The sequence below is a fragment of the Podarcis vaucheri genome, assembly GCF_965113315.1.
Source record: "Podarcis vaucheri genome assembly, chromosome: 6".
NCBI classification, from domain to species: Eukaryota; Metazoa; Chordata; class Lepidosauria; order Squamata; family Lacertidae; genus Podarcis; species Podarcis vaucheri.
Genome location: NC_138764.1, coordinates 4,593,097 through 4,612,482, shown reverse-complemented (window position 1 = coordinate 4,612,482; position 19,386 = coordinate 4,593,097). Strand labels below are relative to the sequence as shown.

At 44.3% G+C, this 19,386-nt stretch overlaps 1 protein-coding gene across 2 annotated transcripts in view; it reads right to left on the bottom strand.

The window, feature by feature from the left end:
• Nucleotides 1-19,386, bottom strand: part of COLGALT2 (collagen beta(1-O)galactosyltransferase 2) — a 68,983-nt gene that overhangs the window by 21,907 nt on the left and 27,690 nt on the right. For both annotated transcript variants that reach the window (XM_082226660.1, XM_082226661.1), the window contains exons 2-5: nucleotides 10,412-10,522; nucleotides 9,754-9,871; nucleotides 8,074-8,208; nucleotides 2,695-2,899 (exon numbers count right to left, since the gene is read on the bottom strand). In XM_082226660.1, coding sequence (XP_082082786.1) covers nucleotides 2,695-2,899; nucleotides 8,074-8,208; nucleotides 9,754-9,871; nucleotides 10,412-10,522 — 569 coding nt within the window. The remainder of the gene's footprint in view (nucleotides 1-2,694; nucleotides 2,900-8,073; nucleotides 8,209-9,753; nucleotides 9,872-10,411; nucleotides 10,523-19,386) is intronic.

Sequence of the window (19,386 nt, the reverse complement as noted above, 5' to 3'; positions counted from 1 at the left end):
GTGTATCTCGAACCATCCCTGGTGGTTTCTGTTGGCTCCAGCCACCTGCAGAGTGATGTCAGCAGACTTGATTAGCTTCAGCAAAGTGTTGGTGTCCTGTGACTTCAGACCCAGAATTCTGCCCATGGCAAATTCAGGATTACAACTGGAAGCGTACTGAGGAGGAAGCAATAGCTAGTACTGGTTCCTTGTGCAATGCACATGTTTGAAAACCCAAGTTTGCCTTCACTCGTTGTTCAGCCTTCACATTTGTGCTTCAATAGAACAAGATGTGAAACTGCTGTGCTACCAAAGCACACCAGGCTCAATGAAGAATGTCATAACCAGGTGCAGGACTCAGCCCAATGTTATTAGCTGCCCATTAGGCAACAGACCCAGCTCAGCACATCACTGGAACACAGGCCCCTTGACAGAGACACTTGGGATGAGACCCAAAAGAAGAGACAGCTGAAGCTTGTACAGTGGTACCTTGCGTTACATACGCTTCAGGTTACAGACGCTTCAGGTTACAGACTCCACTAACCCAGAAATAGTACCTCGGGTTAAGAACTTTGCTTCAGGGTGAGAACAGAAATCAGGCTCTGGCAGCGCGGCGGCAGCAGGAGGCCCCATTAGCTAAAGTGGTGCTTCAAGTTAAGAACAGTTTCAGGTTAAGAACGGACCTCCGGAACGAATTACCGCATTTTTCGCTCTATAACACGCACCCGACCATAACACGCACGTAGTTAGAGGAGGAAAATCCGTAGGCATGCCACCCGTAGGCATTTCCTCCATAACACGCACAGACATTTCCCCTTACTTTCTAGGAGGAAAAAAGTGAGTGTTATGGTGCAAAAAATACGGTAAGTACTTAGCCTGAAGTACCACTGTATTGCTATTTTTGCCACACCAGTTAGACAGTGAAACCACTGTGTGTGCACATGTGATTCTCTCCTGAACATGCGCGTCCCTTCTTTAGTTGGCATTTGAGCCTGCTGTAGATCAGGAATAGCAACCCTAATAGGAAGCAGAAATTCAGGCTACACAAAAGCTGACTTCCAATGTGAAGTTCAAAACAGATAATTCCAGCTCTTACTGGCCCTCCCCCCCTACTTGCACCAGTAGCCCCTTTGTTTTGATTTTCCAAGCTCAAAAACTGAACATTTTCATGCAGACACAATCTGCTGAGACAGCTACAGCGGCACAGATTATTAATAGCAGAACCCCCAAGTATTGTTTTTAGAAGTGTGGGGTTGCCTGTGGAAAGGGCTGTTGTGCATTGGCCCCATTATGAACTCTATTTTCTAAGGCAACCAGCTGACTACGATTCTTGCCAAACCACAGTTCAACTGCCAGGTATCATTATGGGGAATGGGTGAAAATATATCTTGATGTGAAGGGATTGGGCAGTGATTTAATCCATTACTTGCACATCCGGCTCTCTCATTCCCCAGCCTCAGGCCTGCTTTCCTGTGTAAAACTATTTCCACAATCATTTCAAAGCAATACTTTTCGTCCTCTTTAGTAGTATCATCTCCTTTCAAGTCATTTGCTTTGTTTTCCTTTTCCCTCTCTACCCGCTTTCCTTTTCCCTTGAGCCTTGATCATAAGCCTGTGTGCAGCATCTTGCTTTTAATCTCTTGTAGGGTATTCAATAACATGTTAGACCTTTTATAAGTCTGTTCACCCTCATTGGTGGGCGGTGTTGTGGCCAGGCCGCAATTTGTGATCTGACAAATGGCAGGCCAGATCGCCTGGCGGCCAGCTATTGGCCAATGCCGGAAGCTCTTGGACAGGTGTTCTGCTGGCCGTGAGCCCAAACAGCCAATGGGGACGCTTGGACCCCATCCCAGGGGTCGCTGAATTGTGGCCTGCCTAGAAGTCTTTCCTGCCTTTTTTGTTGATCTCCGGCAGACCCTCCCTCAATCTGTTTGCTGTTTCTTGTGCTATGGACCGAGTCGGCCACAGTATTAACAGGGGTGGGCAGGAACTTTTCCATTTGGCAAACTGGCACTGGCCATCTGGTTTTTGCCTGGTTTTGCTACAACTTTGTTAGGTGGTAAGGCACTGGGTTAACCTAGATCTTTGGTGAAGAGGAGGTTGCAGCCTCTGCCTGCCCCTCCTTTAGGAAAAGGGTATCCTATTAAAAGGATCCGGGAGGAGTGGCTTCTGTCCAACACCCAGCTAGGGCCATACCACTCCTCCAACGGGGGTCCTGCATTCTCTACTGCAACCAATAAGGGGAAGATTGCCCTTGAGTTGTTTTGCTTTCGGGGGGGAGGTCGCCACTGCCAATCACTCACCCACCTGTCACTCCTCACCTGCTCACCACCGCCACCAAACACCAGCATTCCCTATCAGTCATACATGGAAAAATATGGCAGGTTGTTTGCTCCTTTGTTTAAGGATCACATAATTAACACAGGACAATTATGCTCCTGCTTAATGGTTCAAAGTGAAACCCACTAGCTACAACTTGTGAAAGGATTGGCTGATCACCACATGGTCCCTTAGTGTTCATGCACGAGTACAAAAGACGCCACATGTATACTGCCATTGTCACTCTAAACACTCTTAGAGTTCAGGGTTTTTGTTTTTAAAATAGTAATACCGTAAATTGTTTCTCTTTGAGTTGTCACAAATAGGTAATTTAAACCCTCCCTGGATTCACTGCATTCTCCAATCCGTTATTCCATAGCTAGTTCAGAAGTCTACCTGCTTGTCGACTTGAGAAGGCAAAGACAATGATGTCATCAAAGGTCCAGGTATAATCCTGATGTGGGGGATAAAACACCAGTTTATCCGACGCCTCTTTTCTCAGGTCAATCAGGAATGTGGAGTGAACCATTGGGACTGCAAAGCAACCAGTCCTCTTCCACTCCCTGATCAGGGCATAATCTGGTGTTCTCTTGTAGTAGCCCTAGAATAAAATGATAGTACAAAGCTCATTAAAACGAGAATCATTTCAGCTAGCAGCAAAAGCCCACAATCTGAAGGTACACAATCTGTAGGACTGTCCAGATCTAGCCTAACAAAATAATAATAATAATAATAATAATAATAATAATAATAATAATAATAATAAATTTTATTTATATCCCGCCCTCCCCAGCCGAAGCCGGGCTCAGGGCGGCTAACAACAATAAAACAGTACAAAGGTACAACATAAACAACATTCTAAAATCATTCATTATAAAAATTAATTAATTCAAGCCACTAGCAACCATTGGGCCAGAGCTCTGCGAAGATTGCCGAGGGAGGGAGTCAGGCTGTGCCCTGGCCAAAGGCCTGGTGGAACAGCTCTGTCTTGCAGGCCCTGCAGAAAGATGTCAAGTCCTGCAGGGCCCTGGTCTCTTGTGACAGAGTGTTCCACCAGATCGGAGCCACAGCCGAAAAAGCCCTGGCTCTAGTTGAGGCCAGCCTAACTTCTCTGTGGCCTGGGACCTTCAAGATGTTTTTATTTGAAGACCGTAGGTTTCTCTGTGGGGCATACCAGGAGAGGCGGTCCCGTAGGTACGAGGGTCCTAGGCCATATAGGGCTTTAAAGGCTTTAAAAGCCTTGCAGCACCTGCTTATGTTAACTTGTTTTATGCAACACTTTTCAGGTGTAAACAATCCATGCCCCAAAGCAGCTTGCAGAAATATAAAAACAGAAACATCAATAAAGGAATTCATACAATAAAAAAGAAAGAGACCAAAAGTCAGACAAAAGGAGCTAGCTAAGGCTAAGCACACAATATCTGTTTTATTTTACCCCATTTAAAATAATTCTTGGCCACCTTAAAACAACCCACTCAAAAAACAAACCAAAAACCAAAAACCTCAGTCAGCCAACCAAACCAATTTCTACAGCCCCAGAGAATAAAACAGCCCTCATGTGACACTGATAAAGATTAGAGTTGGCATCTTTGGTAGCCTGTTCCAATGTGGTGGTGAGAGTACAATAATGTCAGACCTCTTTAGATTTCCACCTCACATGGTAAAAAAATGTAACAGAGGGAGTTTGGTTAGGGTTGCTACCTTTGTTGCAATGTTTAGACCCAGAAACCTCCCCCCTAAATAAATTCACACTTGACTCAAATTTTAGATTGGTTTTTGGCAGAATTTAGGCCACAACTTTATTGATTACAGAAAGTGACTGGTTGCTTAGGCTCTGGTTTGACTAGCTCCCTGCCATGCAGGTAGTGATGACCCAGGGTTCCAGCATAGCTCAGCCAAGGGTGAACACTTGGATGGGTGAAAAGTCAGGAACAGACTATGTCCGCCACCCAGATGTCCCCCTGGACTCAGGCACGGGCACAACCCCCTCTCAGGGGTTGACCAAACCATTTGAGTCCCTGGATTCCTTTAACGGAATACCCTTCACATAGCGATGGCGAGAGCGTTCCCCCTTCCCTATCACATGAACCAGAGCCCATCCGCAACCTTACAAGTTGTGATGATTTGCTACGCGGCAGGCGAAACCCTAATGGCAACAGCCAATCAGCCAAGTGGGGAAATTCCTACAATGCCCCTGTCCCAATGACACACGATGGCATAGCAAGGTCAAGCACGCAAGCCCTAAAAGTAGGGAGAGGTGGGCAGGTGTTCCGAACGCATGCACCAAAAGAGGAAGCTCTGGGTCACGTGCATGGGTCCGTTTGGACTGCGCCCCATTGGCCAGATGGAACTCAACATCGAGGGACCTACTAATCAGGTACTGTGGCTGAACAATCTTACCCACCCACAACACCAGGTCTCCCTCTTTGAGGGAGCACACGATTTCTGGCAAAATACATGACAGGGTTTGGATCATTTCCCCCCATCTGGTACTGAAGTGACTTCAAAACAATCCATTACAATCTGTTGCAGCCGAGCAGGAAAGGCCCCTCTAGAATTTGTCCTGCACACACGCGCGCACACACACACACACACAAATTTGTACATGTGCCTGTGCTTGGCTACCCGGAGCTTAAATATATGACCTTTCACACACCCTTTCAAGCACATGCATTTGGAGAGGATCCCTAAACTTGGGAGGGAGGGAGGGAGGGAGGGAGAGAGAGAGAGAGAGAGAGAGAGAGAGAGAGAGAGAGAGAGAGAACCTGAAATACAAAACTGTATCAATACAGGACGTAGCATCTTCCACTGGAATATGGGACAATCTTGTATCATACAGGACAGGTGGCAACCCTAAGTTTGGTTGATAATTTTAATACCTAGGCAGATTTGTGCTGGAGGAGGTAGCCCTTGAGGTATCCAGGTCCTAAGCCATTTAAAGTGTTATAAAGTAAAAACAACATGAATTAGGACTAGAAACAAGACTGGGAGCAAGTGCAGGTGGTTTCAAGGCTAGACAGAAGCATAAAATATATCCAAAATAAAAAAAATTCCTTCCAGTAGCACCTTAAAGACCAACTAAGTTAGTTCTTGGTATGAGCTTTCGTGTGCATGCACACTTCTTCAGATACACATCTGAAGAATGTATCTGAAGAAGTGTGCATGCACACGAAAGCTCATACCAAGAACTAACTTAGTTGGTCTTTAAGGTGCTACTGGAAGGATTTTTTTTATTTTGACTATGGCAGACCAACACGGCTACCTATCTGTAACTAAAATATATCCAGTCCTTAAAAGGTAAAGGACCCCTGACAGTTAAGTCCAGTCGCAGACTACTCTGGGGTTGTTCCGCTCATCTTGCTTTCAGGCCAAGGGAGCCAGCGTTTGTCCACAGACAGGTATCCGGGTCATGTGGTCAGCATGACTAAACCATTTCTGGCACAACAGAACACCATGACAGAAACCAGAGTGCATGGAAACACAGTTTACCTTCCCACTGCAGCAGTACCTACTTATCTACTTGCACTGGTGTGCTTTCAAACTGCTAGGTTGGCAGGAGCTGGGGCAGAGCAACAGGGGCTCACCCCATTGCAGGGATTCAAAACGCCAACCTTCTGATCAGCAAGCCCAAGAGGCTCAGTGGTTTAGACCACAGCGCCACCCACGTCCCCCTATCCAGTCCTTAGTTCCAGTATTTTGTACTCCCTTGTAATTTCCAAACTGCCTTCAGAAAACAGCCTAGAATACTGCACACTTCAACGCTTTGAACATAAAGTTACAAGGGCATTAATGCATTATGATGCATTAGCCCAAGCTGGTGCTTCATGCCACCAATACTACTTGGGCCTCCAAAGACAAGCACCCCAGAGAACACACCTATTCCTTTAAAGAGGGGGGTATAAGCCCACCCAAAAGAGGCCCAATGGCATCACCCAGACGGAACAAATAAATGATAACCACTGAACAAGCTCAACATCAATAACACTTCCATTGTACACAGTAGGATTACCTGAGACTGAACACTCTGCAGGAAATACTTGGACCAGCAAGTATTAAATGTCAATTTTTGAGAAAGGAGAGTGTACTGGACGATGTACGGTGCCTTTGAAACAGGCTGTTTATTTAACAGATGTATATGATGAGCAGATAGGAAGCAAGCATTAGGTCCTAGGACACCAGTATTCCGACAAGCTGCTCCTTCCAGTCAGAAACATATCTTGGCAAGCTCTTTTTCCCCCACCCCACATTCAAGACAGAATAAAACTTCTTTGTTTGCAGAAAGCACCAGTGCAAAACCCATCCAGAAAGAGCATCAGCTTAAACTAGCTGTTGTCCAATTGTCCACTAGTAGGCCGAACAAAAACACATTTAGCATAATTAAGGAGCATATTTAAAATATGAATTTTTACAATCTAAGCTTCTTCTATGTCATTGGCCTATGGAAAACTGACTGGATTATTTTTGTTATGGCAGTGTGTTCAACATCTAGACACAAGGTGAAGGGAATCTGAAAGCTTTTTATCACTCAGGAAGGAATACCACAGATGGAACATCTTTAAATAACTTTTTACAGCTCCCTAGAACTCTCCTTGGGCTTTTGGCTGGGACAAGGGCACCTGAAATCACGGCATAGTCTCATGCCTAGTAAACATTCTCCCAAACTGGGCAATTCTTAGCATGCTCAGACAGATTGGGGTTTGGTGGGGTTTTTTGCACAAATCACACTACCAGAACTTTCAGCAATGGAAACAACTGCCTAAGAGTCCACCCTGAAAAAACTGCTCTCCAGAGCTCACTGCCAAGTTATGAGAACAGTGTGACACAGACAGAGGCAGATCTGAAGGTCATTCCAAACACCAAGTTGCTAAAACAATCACATTGAGAGAGTAGCTTCTCATGCAGAGGTGTGCATGCTATTTTGTTGCCTTGGTTTTCACTATTATCAACAATTCCTTGTGGATTTGCTGGGAGTTGTTTCCACTTGTCAGAAATATGGACCCCAAATGGTCTGCAAACCAAGGCTAGCTGACAAACCTAACGCTGAACAGTAATCAGCTCCAGAGAACTGCAGCTACCAGGCTGCTCCGGCTGCACACAGATCTCAGACTGTGAGCAATTAATCCCGGAGGGGAAAAGGCATGAGTGAAATCATTGGACTCTAATTGCATTACAAAAAAAAGAAAAAAGACAAACGAGGAGTGGCAGAGGAAAAACAGTGTTTTGTTTCATCTTAAGAAGCCTGCAAGATGCAATTCCTTTTTGAGAATCTTTCTTTCAAAGGCTTCATTTCTCCACCGAATATATTGGATACCAGATTGATTTTGGCAAAATCTTTTGCCATAAAGGGACTGCAAAGATACACTTTCATGACAATAACTCTATCATAAATTACTATGCTAACCAGCCACCTGGTGCATGGAAGGCTTCTGCCAGAAACCCAAAAAATCCAAATTTGCCATTTATGAAAATACAAACTTCTAGGTCCCAAGGGAGATAGGAACATCTAAGTAGTGTCCATCAAAGACATGGAGGCTGGAAAGGGGTTTCAACAACCATTGCACGGGATATTTGTCTCTTAACAGCACCCTCATCTTGATACCAGCTGCAGAGAACAAAGAATGCACACGGTACAATAATACACATGATACATATCTTACACATTTATTAATTCATCCCATTTATCCTTGCCATTCTTATATACTTGCTTTCAAGCCCTGGGACAGGGATCTGTCTATTTGGATGGTGTATAAGTAACAGTAAAGAAACATCTCTTGCCTGAGGGGTCATTCCACACCAGAAGTTAGAGTAGAGAGCACGAGATTCAAGCATTGGCGCCACAATGGTCTTATTTTCTGCTATCATGAGATTCAGAACTTCTGGGTTTGTCAGAAAATTATCAGCATCTATGAACTAGGAAAAGGGATAAAAAAAAAAGCATGTGAGGTTTTGTGTGACTGGATCTGAAGAGTGTCTCTAATGTCCACAAACAAGACTTGGTTTAGAGCATTACCTATCTTGAGTTCTTGCAATGTTGCAAAATGAACAAAATAAGCAGACTTCCATCACATATCCATCAGCATTAAGCTAACATTTACCTTGTACTGAAGCCAACAGCAAATACTGGTCAACTTTGTAACTACTACTTTGCACATACCAAAAAGTGGAGATATTTAGTAAGGCACTTGCATTGCTGAATTGAAATGAAGCCTCTGGACGTGTGAGACACAATCAACAAGAACAGAAACCCACAAGCACTTCATAGTGGGCCCAGCAAAGTAGTCCACAATGGAGACATTAGAGAAGGGATAAGAAATTTGTAACCCTCAGGAAGTTGTTTGACTACAACTCCCATCATCCCTGACTTTTGCCTATGCTCACTGAGGCTGATGGGTGTGGGAGTCCAATATCATCTGGAGGGCCATAGGTTTCCATATCTTGCATTAGAGGGAAAGGGCCTAACTAGAACAAACCACCTCACATTTGGAAGGAGAGGCAAGGGGGCTTGCAGGCGGAATTGCTGTTTGGTTGGCATCCATTTATCTCAACAGACACCCAAGTGCACCTCTGGGGTGAAGTCAAACTGTTGTGTTAGCAGCACCGGTGACCTTCCATGGTATGCAAGCCTGGGCAGCGTGTATGGGGGTCTAGGGCTGCCCAGATGACAAGACCCCTCTCTTGGCCTCACTGATGGGGGCCAAAGGAAAGCAGAGCAATACGTTTGGCACCAGCTTGATTGCATGGCAAAGCTTAACCCCTGGAAAAGTGGGAGGTGTATAAATCAGCATGGTGGTTTTTCGGCTACAGTGGCAGCGTTCAAATATGTGAAACACCCTGGAGTCATTCCTGGGTGCCTCAGCATATCAACCATTGAGGTGTCAAGAGCATTCATTAACATGGGGCAAATATGGTTAGACAAGAATTACCGGTAATTTTGTTGCATATGTATGAACAAAGTAACACAGTGCTCTGGTGGTGGGTGGCAAAACAAGTTCTGAGAATCCACTCATCAACTACATCACATGTGGGACTTTGGATCCTCCAGATGTTGTTGGGACTTTAACTCCCATGAGCCCCAGTGAGCATGGCCAGTGGTTAGAGATAATGGGAGTTGTAGTCCATCACCAAGCAGATGCTCCTGATCACACAAATACTTGTGGAAATAGGTGCAGGAATCTGGGCCAAAGTTATTTATCCTTTCCCAGTCCTACAAAGCTGTGTTTAGAGGTGACCAGTAAAGGAGTCAGGACTTCAGTGGTCAGTGAAGGTAAGTAGTTACCTTGCATATCCCAGCACATCTGGGGAGGAAATTATGTAGCACAGTAAGACAACCAATTTTAGTTTTCCAGTTTCCTTCTTTACAAAGCTCAGAAACAGAATGCATCTCTGAAATGCCCAGCATGCAAATCAAGGGAAGGAAGGAAGCCTAACCAGCCAGAACTTTAATTCTTATTTTACCATGATGTAATCAGACCACTTTTCCTTGGCAGTTCTCAGAGCAGTCTGCCTCAGTTTCATCACATGGGTAAACCTGGAGTTTGGCCAGTGTTTGGGCCCAATTTCCTCTGGGTAAGACCTACAAAACAAAGAACAAAAAGGGAAAACATGCAGCCCTCTTGTCATGTTAAATGCTGAGCAGCTCCTGCAGGATCGCTGGGTATTATTTCTCTCCTGACTTTGGTGTTTTAATTAAAAACTGAAAGGGGGGGGGGAGAAGCAAATTCACTAAGTTACCTCAAGTGCTCCAAAAATGTAAGGGTAAAGAAAGGACGTTTCAGAGCAAAGAAAACACTCTCCAAATTTATTCCTGGAGTGTGTACCCAGGACACTGGGGAACATACACCATCACTGCGCTTCCTGCCCAACATGAGTGCTGTGAATTAAACAGAACTTGGACGTGGGGGGGGGCACACCCAACAGCTCTCTTCCCACCTCAGCTTTGAAAAAGATAGCATTTAGCCAAATTAAATTGCTTCTGGATTTGCTATCACAAGTATGTGAAGAAGCCTTTTAAATAGCTTTAGAAAGGATTAGAACGTTTCATGCTGTTTCCCTGAATATGCTTAACTTTGTTACACGTGATTTTACTGGAAAAACCCAGCATTTGAATACTTACTGAGGGTCCCCCATGGGCCTCCACTCCACATAGTGATACAGTTTCTGTACGTTCTTCAGCCACTCCCTCAGGATTTCTGTTGTGTTGTCAACATTGTGGTCAGTAGCTACCCTAAAGGAGGAACAGTGAATGTGCAGAGGGATTACTAAACATTCACCACCTTTCGGTCAAACAAAATCTTGAAGAGGCATGTGTTCACAGGTAACAACAGCCTCCCTGCCAATGCTTCATAGATGCACGTTCAAACAGAGCACAGACTCCATTTTGGGTCTGAAACATTCACACAAATTCCCACCATTGGCATTCTATGATTCTATGATTCTATTCTATGATTCTATGATTCTAAAACAATACTGAATAGGCATTGAGTGATATTGTTCGTCAGGTCAACTTCAGCAACAGAGATGGAGTGGTCTGGGATTGCAGGGGGCTTAAAGACCTAGCACTACTTCTGCAGCAAGGTCCCAAGCCCCCAGCCTCTCAGCTCGAAAAGAGGAGTGTTTTAGCCAGTTAGAAGTCTTTTTACTCTTAGGAGCCAATCAGAATGAAAAGAGATGACAACCACTGAGGATTGACTCCTATGGTCATTCTGGAGAAGGGGCATGTGAAAAACACAGATGAGGAGTTGTTCTGTATGTTCCAAAGCTCACTTTCAAGAGAATGGTGTGCACATTCTGTTATGCACAATGGAACTTCAAGAAAAAAATTGACCATGTTGTTGGCATCTGTCTGTCTCAAGAGACAATGGAGTGCGTCCCTAGGGGTGAAGTCAAACGGCATGAGAATCACAGTGCCTGCTGTGACCCTAGAATCATAGAATCATAGAGTTGGAAGAGACCACAAGGGCCATCGAGTCCAACCCCCTGCCAAGCAGGAAACACCATCAGAGCACTCCTGACATATGGTTGTCAAGCCTCTGCTTAAAGACCTCCAAAGTAGGAGACTCCACCACACTCCTTGGCAGCAAATTCCACCGTCGAACAGCTCTTACTGTCAGGAAGTTCTTCCTAATGTTTAGGTGGAATCTTCTTTCTTGTAGTTTGGCTCCATTGCTCCGTGTCCGCTTCTCTGGAGCAGCAGAAAACAACCTTTCTCCCTCCTCTATGTGACATCCTTTTATATATTTGAACATGGCTATCATATCACCCCTTAACCTCCTCTTCTCCAGGCTAAACATGCCCAGCTCCCTTAGCCGTTCCTCATAAGGCATCGTTTCCAGGCCTTTGACCATTTTGGTTGCCCTCCTCTGGACACGTTCCAGTTTGTCAGTGTCCTTCTTGAATTGTGGTGCCCAGAACTGGACACAGTACTCCAGGTGTGGTCTGACCAGAGCAGAATACAGTGGCACTATTACTTCCCTTGATCTAGATGCTATACTCCTATTGATGCAGCCCAGAATTGCATTGGCTTTTTTAGCTGCCGCGTCACACTGTTGGCTCATGTCAAGTTTGTGGTCAACCAAGACTCCTAGATCCTTTTCACATGTACTGCTCTCAAGCCAAGTGTCACCCATCTTGTATTTGTGCCTTTCATTTTTTTTGCCCAAGTGCAATACTTTACATTTCTCCCTGTTAAAATTCATCTTGTTTATTTTTGCCCAGTTCTCTAATCTGTCAAGGTCATTTTGAAGTGTGATCCTGTCCTCTGGGGTGTTAGCCACCCCTCCCAGTTTGGTGTCATCTGCAAATTTGATCAGGATGCCCTTGAGTCCATCATCCAAGTCGTTGATAAAGACAGACAGAACCCTGTGGCACCCCACTAGTCACTCTTCTCCAGGATGAAGAGGAACCATTGATGAGCACCCTTTGGGTTCGGTCAGTCAGCCAGTTACAAATCCACTGAGTGGTAGCATAGTCAAGACCGCATTTTACCAGCTTCTTTACAAGAATATCATGGGGCACCTTGTCAAATGCCTTGCTGAAATCAAGGTAGGCTACATCCACTGCGTTCCCTTCATCTACCAGGCTTGTAATTCTGTCAAAAAACGAGATCAGGTTAGTCTGACATGACTTATTTTTCAGAAATCCATGCTGACTATTGGTGATCACAGCATTCCTTTGTAGGTGCTCACAGACTGTTTGCTTAATGATCTGCTCCAGAATCTTCCCTGCTATTGATGTCAGACTGACTGGGCGGTAATTATTTGGGTCCTCTCGTAACTGCTGTTTCTCACATAGTTTTTGCTGTGTTAGCTTCACCAAAGTGACTTTCCCGGGGCACAAGCCTGGGCAATGTGTATGGAGGTCCTGGGCTGCTCAGATGACAAGACTAATTTGGTCCAAAGGAAAGCAGGTAAGTGGCCACTTGGCACCAGCTTGGCTGCAGGGGTTGCCGGAAGGAGGTGTACAAGGCACCATCATCTTAGGGGCTCCACTTAATGTAGGATTTCCTCCTCAGCCTTTTCTTCTCCCAAAGATGTCCCATAAGGCAGTGGATAATTTGCCCATCTACATCATGGGAAATAGATCTACCGGAAAAGCAGCAAAAGAAGATCTGCATTGATTACTGCAATGCATTCCTCATTGTTATTATTGTATAATCTTAAATGGTTCTGACTTTCCTTAAAGGACCCCACACTTCTGAATTTGCCACTATACTACTATGTAGCCATGGGCACACATTCAAGCTTAATCAAAATACGACAAAAATCAGAACAAAGGAGGCTAAGCTTTAGCTCAGGCATAGGCAAACTCGGCCCTCCAGACGTTTTGGGACTACAACTCCCATCATCCCTGACCACTGGTCCTGTTAGCTGGGGATGATGGGAGTTGTAGTCCCAAAACATATGGAAGGCCGAGTTTGCCTATGCCTGCTTTAGCTAAACAGGCTGCAAAGATACTTCCAAATGTAATTATTTTAACAGGTCCTTCTATATATATTACTTTGTGCTACAAAGACTGTGTGGGCTGCATTGATAATGTCCATCTGTGAGATTCAGAAAGAATACGGAATGTGAGTGATTTTCTAAACCTCACAAGGCAGCATTTTTTGCAGCTTCTTCATTAGAAGACAGGCTGACACACATCCAGGCCTGTCATTGCTGCTGGGCAATGTCTGTATGCACTGCAAGGGGAGAGAGGGTTGTGATTAGACCACGACTCACTGTAATTTCACTGTCTGAAATGACAGAGGAGAAAGTGTTTGCCTGCAGTCACTTTGCTCCATGTGCATATATCTGGAAACTATGCATCTGCGCAACTAAACAAACAAATACTTCCGTACTTCTACGAAGCAAGATGGTCCCCTCAGGAAGAGTCCCTGACCTTTTCCATTGTCCATATACTCTGAAGCCACCTTTTCAGTTACAGCACCTTGGGGAATATTCCATTCCAGCCCTACTCAGAGTAAAGGAGCTAATAAACATGACTAACTTAAATTCATTGTCCAATAGGCCTACATAATTGACTGAATCCCCAAACTCTAAAACACTCCCTAGAGTGTTTTATCTGGCATGGAGGCTGTCGTCATTTGGGTGCCAGGGGAAAACCTCTCTTAAAAAAAAAAAAGTCAAGCATTTAGATGGAGTTTTTAATGCTACTTTTATCTTTTTTGTTTTGCCCTGCTACCATTTTACGCTGCTCTTGTGTGTTGATTGTTGTTTGATGCTTTAAATCTTGTTAGCCCATCAGACAGTTTGTGATACCTGGAGTGGTATAGAAATTTCAAATTAAACTAAACATAGAGAACTCTACACCAAATTATTTACAACCCATAAAAATTTTGTCACTGACTTTGGATAGCTTGGCACAAACACATTTGGGCATTTCCTCCTGCATGGCAGTGAATGCATGCACTTTTAATGGCACCAGGATGAGGCCATTGTATAGACAGATATGCGCTTGAGCCAAAACTCACTCAGTGATGAAAAGGAGGAGAGAGATCCTTCAAAATTATTAAGCTACTTTCACAGCAGACAGATGGCTGGAATCTGGTACACTCTGGTCACTGTACCCACCTGAATTCCACTCATGGTAAATCCACACAGATTAATGGACAGAATTTAGTATTGTCCATTAATTTCAGTGGAGTACTTTCGGTCATGCTCTAAGTATGACTAATGCTGGATACAACCCTCAGTTCACTACATGCTTATCAAAATAAGTTATTCATGGCACAATCCTGTATATATTTACTTAGGGGAGAAATTTGATACAATTCACATTTAAAGGTGAGATTACCCAATTCACACTTTCCAGAACAATATGCATACCAAAATTCGGTTAGCCTTCAAGTCACACACCTTTGAATTTTGCAGTTTTCTAGTTAAGCTACATTTTTAAAAATGCATATGCAGGGTAAAGTAAAAGTAATGCGGAGAACTGAGTGTAAGACTGGGAAATATAAGAAACAAAGAAATCAAAACTGGCAGATTCACCTATCCTTATTTGCAAGTGAGTCTCATTGTGGTACTTGCCTCTAGGAAAGTATGCCTCAAACTCTTATACTCGGGAGAATGTCAAAACTATTTAGCCAGTAGCAATCAATTTCAAAAATATACATCACCCCATTCAAGTTTGTTACATTGGCCAAGCTAGCTCTATTCTTTATGTATTGAATTTATAAAACAAAGGGTTTTCTGTGTTGCCTCACTTTACTGTATGGGAAACCAAACATAACAATGAAGGAGCTTTGAGACAATAGAACTTGCTTCTCCCAGTTAAACACCCAACAGAGCGGAGAAGGCTTCCTTATTTGACTGGATGAGACATAATGAAAGGAAACAGCTTACAAGAGCCATTTTCACTGAATGGGTTACCCAAAATGAACGCAAGGCGTACACAAATAGTCTCTTCATGGAGAGTCAGAAGGAGCAGAGGTCATTTCTGATGTTATGTGAAAATGCGAGGATGGGTGACATGGCCAGGGTGACAAGAATGTTCCTGTTGTGTATTTCCACCCCAGGTGGCCGGCAGATAGCCATGCTTGGCCGACAAGTGCCCTGGCGGGGTGTGTGTGTGTGTGTGCAAAGAATGTTGCACTGTGTGGGCTTTCTCTAACCTTACCCATCTGACAGCAGCATGTTTAGAGTTTCGAATCGCATGTGTTATCAGGGAGAGATGAACACATGCTGAACCAGTGACTCAGCATTGGCTCATAACTGGAAGATGGGTGTAAAGCTCTTCATTTTTCCACTACCCACACCCCACTAATATGGGTTCTTCTAGTGGGGTTTCAAATGCGGAAGACAGGAGCGCCTGGCGTGCTCTGGTCCATGGGGTCACGAAGTCGGGCATGACTAGACGACTAAACAACAACAACTGGAAACATGCCACACAAGAGGACAAGTAGTTAGGCACAAGATTTCAGCCCCAAAGGGGCTTTTAAAACTGAGGAAAAAACAGCATTTTTTTGTTTCAATTCATGTTTTGGATCCTCATTTCCGGTGCTTTTTTCTAGAAAAAAGTGCCAGAACTCACCAAGATCCTCTTCCTCCCTTTCTCTCTCTCTCTTGTCCTGCCCCCACTTTGCGTTCCCCTACCCTTCTTCAACCTCTCCCCCACCTTGCCTCGTCTGCTTTTCACACCCACCCAGAATCCCACCCGCCCCTCCTCCTCCCTCCAGCCACACCTGCGCTCACCTCGAAGGCTTCCCCAGCTGCTGCTTCCTCCCCCCTTTCTCTCTCTCTCTCCCCACAGACATGGAAAGAGTGAGCAGAGACAAAAGGGAAGTGGCGCTCATGCTCAGCCGGCTCATGCTCACAGCACCGTGAGGCAGCGGCATAGCCGCACATCCATGGGGAGAGCCGAGGAGGGACGATGCAGCCTTCGGACTGAGAGGGCCTCCTTCTCCTCACCACTTCAGCCTCCTGCTGTTCACAGCCCCTCTTTTAGCCACGGTGGCTTTCTTGCTCTCCCCACCCTCCATTTAGCTTATCGCTGGATTTGAAAAGAGAAAGAAGTGCCCGTACTCCGTACCATTGAGTGCCACCAGGAAAAAGCACTGCACATTACTGTAAAGATACATGTGAACAATGGATTCAGTGTCCATGGGTTAAATTGCCTCATGTGGCAATCTCAAAACTCTTTTGAAAACTCTTTGTTGAAATGCACTATGTGAATAATAATAATAATAATAATAATAATAATAATAATAATAATAAATGTATACTCCGCCCATCTGGCTGGGTTTTACCAGCCACTCTAGGTGGCTTCCAGCAAAATATTAAAATACAACAATTCATCAAATTTTAAAAGCTTCCCTAAGCATACGATGTATATAGCCACACAAACATTTTTAAAACTCTTGCAACACCAAATGTGTTTTGCTGCCCATACACACAGATGCACTATTCCACATTTACTTGTTGAACTGCTACCCTTCTCCTTAACAACCCCCCCCCCCCAAGTTACAAGGATCAGAGAGTCTATGTCCGAGAGATACACACATCAAACCCTTAAAGCACATCTGAAGCCGCTTTCCACCTCCAAAGAATTCTGGGCACTGTGGTCTGTTAAGAGTGGCTGGGAATTCTGTGAGGGGTAAATGATGGCGCCCAAAATTCTTTGAGAGGGAAGAGCGTGTTTTAAATGTACAGTTTATATGAAGCCTTACATGCTGCAACTGACAACCTAGATTTAGACATCTAGCCAAAACGTTTACGCTGTCAGAACCAGAACATTCTGGTGCAGCAAACATGGCTATCTGCCTCTTCGACCAAAGAACTAACAGTTGTGTATTCAACAGAGTTTAGATCTAGATAATTCTTAGCAACCCAGGCAGAAAGTTAACTAAAAAGTTCCATCAACTTTCTCCCCTTTTATATTCCTGTTTTGAGCTTCTACTTCATTGCTGTTTATTTACTTTGACCCTGGTGTCAGGGGAGGGAAGAGCAGTCTATTTTGCCAGTTTTCATCCTTGAAGGAAAATTACCAAAACTTCCTACTAAAGGGAACACCGTGTGCCTTCTGCCACAGTGTGGTCCACGGAGCAGAAGCAGAGAAACACTCGCCCTAACACAAACACCAATGTGTTTCCCCCACTCCCCACCCCAACTTAATAGTCATTAATCATGACTCATGTAGGTTGGAAGGGTTGAGGGATGGACTCAGGTAAAAATCCCCACACCCCTTATTCTAGACAGAGAGAAAGGGAAAGAAAGGAGCAAGTGTACATATCTACACAACATAAATTTATTTAAATAGTTGTTCCCTCTTCCCAAGGGAACAGTAGTTTTGGGTTAGGGTGGGGCTACTAATCCAACAGAGAAGTCTCACAATGTTCACCCTAACTATTGTGCCCCATAGTGTGAGACCCACTTCAGGGTGGTGTGAATAATGAGCAAGACTAAACATATGGGTCTCTGGCTGTGTACATACTAGACCTTTAAAACACAGGCTTTTACTCAAAGAATTCTGGGCGCTACAAAGAACACTGGATATTGCAATTCCCAGAATTACTTGGAGATTGATAGCAACGAAAGTTAAAATTGCTATGTACACCACCTTGAGTTCCTTGAGGAACAAGTGGAATATAATTGTAACAACATATTAAATTATCAAACCTCCCCCATGCAGGAACAGGGCAATCGTGGTGAACAGACTCTTGTTGTGATAGCCCCCTGCAACAGATCTGCTCCAATGGAGGCGTGGTGCTGCTCTCTTGGAAGTGTTCTGAACGAGGCAGGACAAAGCCATCTGCTTCCTCCGTAAACCAAAAGCACATGCAGCAGAGTATGAGAGAGTCATCAGACTACCTGGTTTTTTGCTTTGATTAAATGTGTGATTGTCAAGATGGCAAACTTGCTTTGCTCTCCCTTCACTGATGGCTAGTGGTGGTGGAGAAAGGGAGAGGGAATGCTCTTAAAAATAAGAGAAGGAAATCTGTTCCACAATTACAGTCTAGAAAAATAGCATGCTGCTATATGCCTTCAGAGCCAGGTGTGCTGGGTCCTTTTCAAAGTGTAGCTTGTAAAGAGTATTCTGGGAGGAGGAAGAATCCCCACTGGGCATATTCCGGTCCATCAAATCAGTCTTCAGGTATGTGAAATGTCAGTGAAGATTTTCTAAAATACTATGTTGATATTTCAATAAAATACCCATGACAAAAAGTATTCAAAATAGGATATCCCATATTTCAACCATAGTTTGCAGAGCAGCTTGAAGCGACAGTCAAGTCATTTGCATCAGTGCAACAGAGATAATATAATAAGCAACTATTACCAGTCCAGCTGCTACTAGGAAAATGTATGCTAAGTCTCTTCCTCCATTAACTGTTCCTATTTTATGTGTAGAACTATATATCATTAGCCTGTGTACACAGAGGAGCAACAGTTGAGCACCAGGGCTCCCAGTTCCCGGCTTAGCTCCTTATACCACATCATGACTAGCAAGGGGGTAAAGATAATTCAAAACAGTAAAAGTTACAGAATTTTACAAATCTGTGAACCGTGCAAATCATGCAGAAGTAAGGGTTACCTAGACATGCAATTTAAAAGTGTTGGACATATGTATACCAAGACTGCAGGTGGTGAGGCCTCAGTGTCCCTGAATCATGGATTTGGGGGGGCTGTTCACAAATTCAGTTAGTCTCCTCTGTTCTGATGTCAGCTATATTCCTGTGGTGGAGCTTATTGGAAAATTACCTAGGGAGTGGACAGAGCACAGTGAGTTCTCTTTTGCCCATCTGCATTCCTGAACATGACTCTGCATTTTCCTCTTATGAAAGATACTCCTGTTTGGTGAATGGAATGACACACACACACACACAGAGAGAGAGAGATCTGTATGAGTTTGCACTGGCTGAGGCCACAGTTAGGAGATGGAAGAGGAGAAAGAACTTGAATACTATGACTGCTGAGGAACAGAGAATGTTGTGACTACATTGTGGCTTTAAGGAGCTTTTTTACCTCAGGATCCTGACATTCTTGAAGAAACAGGTTGCATTTGCAGAAAGCAAAACCTGTCAGGAATATTGTGGCTTCAGAAGAGAGAATGAAAATGCTTTCTACTTGGTGCGCAGGAGAATTCAGACACCAC